General features: G+C 32.1%; 1 protein-coding gene across 1 annotated transcript; it reads right to left on the minus strand.

The window, feature by feature from the left end:
• Positions 1–292: 292 nt before the first annotated feature.
• Positions 293–5,062, minus strand: LOC111717909 (chymotrypsin-C). Its single transcript, XM_023493370.1, has 4 exons — positions 4,962–5,062; positions 4,110–4,244; positions 1,163–1,222; positions 293–510 (listed from the first exon to the last, which is right to left on the minus strand). The coding sequence occupies exons 1-4, from the start codon at positions 5,029–5,031 to the stop codon at positions 428–430; spliced, it is 348 nt and encodes a 115-aa protein (XP_023349138.1). The 5' UTR covers positions 5,032–5,062; the 3' UTR covers positions 293–427.
• Positions 5,063–5,387: the final 325 nt, after the last annotated feature.

Here is a 5,387-nt window from a genome sequence, read left to right on the forward strand (position 1 = left end):
TCCATGTTAATATTCAAGAGTATACCGTATATAGAATATATATATAGAGTATACCGCATATAGAATATATATAGAGTATACCGTATATAGAAAAAAAAAATGTATAAAATATTTACAGGTTGCAAAATCTCACTGATTTTTTAACAATTTATTTTTTATTTTTTTTATTTTATAAATTGGGTTCAATATCTGAAAGATTAGTTTTAAATTAAATTGAACTGTTTACGATCTGAGTGCATGGAATAATGCAACGCTGGGAATTTGTTCATGGACGTTGCTCTTAGGTATCAGTTAACATTTTCTCCTTATCGACGCAACATAGTAAAGCAAAATTAGTAGCGATCGATATCGAATTTAATACGACATCAACCTATGACCCGTTTAATTTTTCGCGAACACTCCCTTTCAGAAATTTGATAATTTATGTTTATCTTTCCTCTGCAGTACTGTTTTCAAATTGTTCAGGACAGATTCCAAATTGGTTTGTGTTGGCCCAGTAACAATGAGCAGCTGATAAACAATAAAAAGTTGTAATCAAAGGGACTAATTAGATTTTTTAAACGCTCAATTTTTTTAATCTTTGTTACTACCCATAGCGCATGTCATTGGCGTCGGTTAAAAGGACCTAATTGTACAGTGTACATAAAAAGGAGGAACTGAGTTTTTGCAACAACATCAAATTTCTTTGCTTGCACCATGATGATATAAACCTTTGATATACATCAAACTAAGATGATTGAAAGATGGCATAGTTTGAAATATCAAAGGTCTGTGAACTCGGGTTGCAAAGATATAGGGATTAGAAAATTAGAGTTTGTGGCAAAGACTCAATAATAATAGCTTATGAAATATCAACTATTTACGAATGCGTCGAAAAATAATCGATGACTATTGTTTGTAATATCTGAATGATTTGTTTGGAATTAAATTGATTTGTTTACGATCCGAGTTTAATGTTGCATCTTTCTGAATTTGTATGGACACTACGTTCTTCGGTATTAGTCGTTTTTAACAATATTCTCCTTATAGACACAACAGATAGAAGTAAGATTAGTAGTAATCAAAAGCGCTTTTTTATCGCATTAAGCCTATACCCCCTTTTATTTTTCGCGAACACTCCCTTTAATGTTAAATTTTTATTTTTCATTTTTTATTTGTTTCCCTGAGAGAACATGACGTTCTGTTATAAGAACACCTGCACAGTACGGGTACACGCCACCATCTGGAAAATATTCTATTTTTAAAGAGAATTTTGAGGCAATTTCAAGTGAACTTGTATCAAAGAGATTCGCAATGGTTCCCTTTAAACCTTTAGTAAAGTGACTATAAAGAAGCTGTTTTAAAACTTCAAAGTTAAATAACTCTGTCAATTTTTCTGAACATGTACCAAAAATCCACAAAGCAAAAACGCTTTTACAGAGAAGTCTAAAAAGCATTTTTTAAAAATAAAACAATAAATATCTCCATCAGTTTTGGAAACAAAGGTTTAAAGTTGGATTTTGTGAATCAGTCATGTACTGTTTACTCAAGTAAATACAGGGATATTGAAAACATTCCCCTTGACAGATTTTTCACCACTTAATAAGTCTTCATGCTTATTGCATGTTATTCAGTTTTTGAATTGAGGTGTTATGGTTTCTAAAATTTTTGTTTCTGTATATTTATATGTCACAATCTAAAAACTAAATCTGCAGTATGCCCTTGGTTGGATTACACCCCCCCCCCCCCTCCACCTTAGTTGGGCCTATTATTAGAATCTTGTTCAAATTCTCGCTTAAAGGTTGGGAATATGACTCGACAGAATTCATACAAAGAAATAATCTAATCCTACAAAACTTGACTGTAGCCAGTCGTCTTTGATCTTTGAAATAATTTGCGGCATTATTCGTAAACCTAATTTTAGAAGTAAACTTCTAAAACTAATAATCACGAAACATCCCTAGTCTTGGCATTTCAAAAATGTGGTCTGCCTTTTTTGTGCTTTCAACCTCACCGGGGATATATAAAAGAGTTTCCCTCAGATTTCAACAATTTTGGTCTTAATTTGTAATAAATAAAAATCTGAACGAAATTCGTAATATCTCCGGTATAATATTGACAGCACAAAATATTGTCTCAAATAAATCAAAAGTTCAAAAACGACTTTTATGTCATTATCATGTTTTGTGTGACACCTTGTACAATATACACCCAGAGTACAAAGTACTTGCAGACATCTAACGGACCTAATTAAAGGGACAGTAAGCGTAATTTCAAGTGACCCTCCATGCAAATATGGCAATTGTCGGCGTCAAACCTGATAGAAATCCAACGTATGGACCCGCTACGTTATAGCAACATGGCGTATTTTCCAGGAGAACATTTTTTATAGTTTTAAAAATTAAATTATCAGTGTAAAGTAAATATAATTTTCATAAAATCCTTTTATTTAAATGGTAAAACGAAATTTTATAAAATCATATTAGCATTACTGGAGAACTTTTTTTATACTTTTAAGAATTTTTTCCAAACCTAAAATGTACGTATTAAACTATTTTGCTCCTTTAATGTCTAGGTTATGTTAAAAAAAAAAATAGAAATTATGATAATGATAATGATAAGCTACAATATTTTACAAAAACGTTTAATTTTTCAAAAGTATAAAAAAATGTTCTCCCGGAAAATACGCCATGTTGCTATACGTAGCGGGTCCATACGTTGGATTTCTATAAGGTTTGACGCCGCAATTGCCCTATTTACAACGATACCTTTATTTCTACTGACTCTAGATTTAAAGCGTTACACGTTCTATCCCCAAATGTGTGAAGCCATTTTTTTGGATTTTACATGAGGATAATTTCATCGTCATCTTTTCATTTTGTTTTAAAAAAGTTTAAATTCTCCAGGAACGTACGCGTGCTCCCCTCTGAGAGGGTGGGGCGGGCCCCCCGGCCTATGCGTGCTCCCCCTATAGGGGGCACCAATATAAAAAAAAATACTTTAAAATCTCACTTTTACCCTTAACTGAAAAGGTTTCATCAAAAAAAACTTTAATCAATACTGCCTTCAGTGTAAATATATCTTTGATATCATTATTCATAATTATTGAATATGTATTGTTTCTATGAAAATATAGATATTTTTTAAGAAACGTTTCCATCTATATTTTTCACACATTGAAGCATACACCACACTATATAGAGGAAGTGTCTGATGAGTTCACTTAAGAAAATTATATAAATAATTTATCAACAGTTATTATATGGAAGTGTGTAAATGATCGAATTGTTTACTTAGAAAAGAAAGGTATCAATATTTTTTTCAAAAAAGGGTTTTGAATGCTCTCGTACGCCTCTGAAATTCTCTTAACTTCCCATATTGTCTCTTCTGTTTAAATCAGCAAGTTATAAACACAGAGAACTACAAATGAAAAAAAAATCATTTTTTAGAAAGAAACAAATGTCCACTTGAAATTACATCCACAGCTCCTTTAAGAAGAGTTGACTCTTTACATTGTCTTTTTACGAATTGACATCTTTTTATATATGGAGGACTTAAAAAACGGGAATAGCGGTAATTTGCACAAAAAAAATTGCTTCTGGTTTGTTTAAAAACATTAAAAAAGACAAAAATAAAATTCAAAGCTGTTTTTCGAACATTAAAACATAAAATCAACAAAGCCAATTTTTTTGAAAAAATAAAATGTTTGTAAAAATGTACGGGAAAGTAAGTCTGATATGTTGAACATTTAGGAGACATGTTAATGTGCTCTCAGTAAAGAGTTGACCTAAATACCTGCAGTTATCCCTTTAACCTTTTTTGGCGGATTCTTGTTTTTTATATTTTATTTTTCTATGATTTTTTTTTATGAATTTTTGCAAAACAATTGAAAAAACGATTTCAAATCAACATTTTGTTAACTTGAATTTATTTTTTCAAACAAAAAAATAAAATATTTTGCGGATTTTTTTTTTTAATGTTCCAAAAATATTTTTGAAATTTTGTTGGTAAAATTTCAATGTTTTTAAACATAAAATCCGAAGAAAACACATTTTATCCGCAAACATTGTTATCCCATTTTTTTTACTCGCCCTATAGACGCATTTATGTCCGAAACTTGAAATACTGACCCTGCGCCCTGTCTCTAAGGTTAATGTGCTCAATAAGCACGTTCCATGGAGCCCTCTCTGCGCACGTAGATTGGCCTCCAGTGACTCGGAGATTAACATTAGAGGGACATGATTTTAAACTTCTTCCACAAACATCTAAAACAATTTAGAAAAGAGCAATTAAATTGCAAAACTGTTTTTAGTGAGTTCTAAGCCCTCGATTTAAAAAATTCGGGAAAATACGGCTCGGGTTTAAGCTGTCGCTGGACCTTATTTACGGCTTGAGCTTTCAGATTCAAGCTGGATCTTTTTTTCCACAGAGTTGAATTAAAAAAAAATAGTTTAATATTCTATTTGGTGGATTTTCATGTTTAGAATTTTATGAGAATAATACTCAATATTGAGCCTTATTCTCCACTAAAACCAACCAAGGTTGGTTTTATTTTCATTGGGCCTAACTCCTTAAGTCGAGCCGAAGATCTTGCAGCTATCAATCACGTGACACAAGCTATCGTAAGAATTGGGTCTTAAAGTCGGGTTTAAGGAATTACGACTTGAGCCGAAGTTTTTAAATCGCGGGCTGCAGGCTTTAGTGAGTTCTCAACTAAAATTCCTAGTGGATTTTTTTCAAACATTTTTCCAAAAATTAAACATCAAACTGCTCATGAACGAACCTATATTAACCATAAATAGGGACAGAATAACATATGTACGGTTCACTTATAACATAGAAAATTAACAAATTTTGAAAACAGACCATTTGTTTTGATCCGCTTTAGAAGGTTGTGTAGCTTGTATCGGATTTATTCCAGCAGCAACAGTTATAAAATCACAAATAAGAAAGACGACATTTTGTTCACTGTAAGTGTTTACCTTGAACCTGTTGAGATTGGGGTTTGGAGTTTTGAATGAATATTATTATTAACAGAATCAATATGTACATCGTCACTTCTCTGAAAGAAATAAAAAATGTATGTTCTAGCTTGGGAACCCAGCGTTGTTCAGATTACTCAAACAGTTATTCCCGGTTACCTGCGCTTGGTCTTAATTTCCTTAAGTTCCTCAATCAAAATTTCAGAAAAAAAACAGTCAATGGGTTTATGGATTATGATCGGACATACAATTATATACGGATTATAAACATTATGTTTACAGATGCAGATGCTCCAAAGGCGTTTAAGGAGGAGGGTGGGTTGGGGATATTGGGCCCAGCCATCACCGTAATGTATCAGTGAAATCTTTGGTTTCCAGTGTTAATTCAGGACCCAACGGGTGTTGAGATCTCCAAAGGCAGAAATG

Source organism: Eurytemora carolleeae, unplaced genomic scaffold, assembly GCF_000591075.1.
Source record: "Eurytemora carolleeae unplaced genomic scaffold, Eaff_2.0 scaffold886, whole genome shotgun sequence".
Lineage (NCBI taxonomy): Eukaryota > Metazoa > Arthropoda > Copepoda > Calanoida > Temoridae > Eurytemora > Eurytemora carolleeae.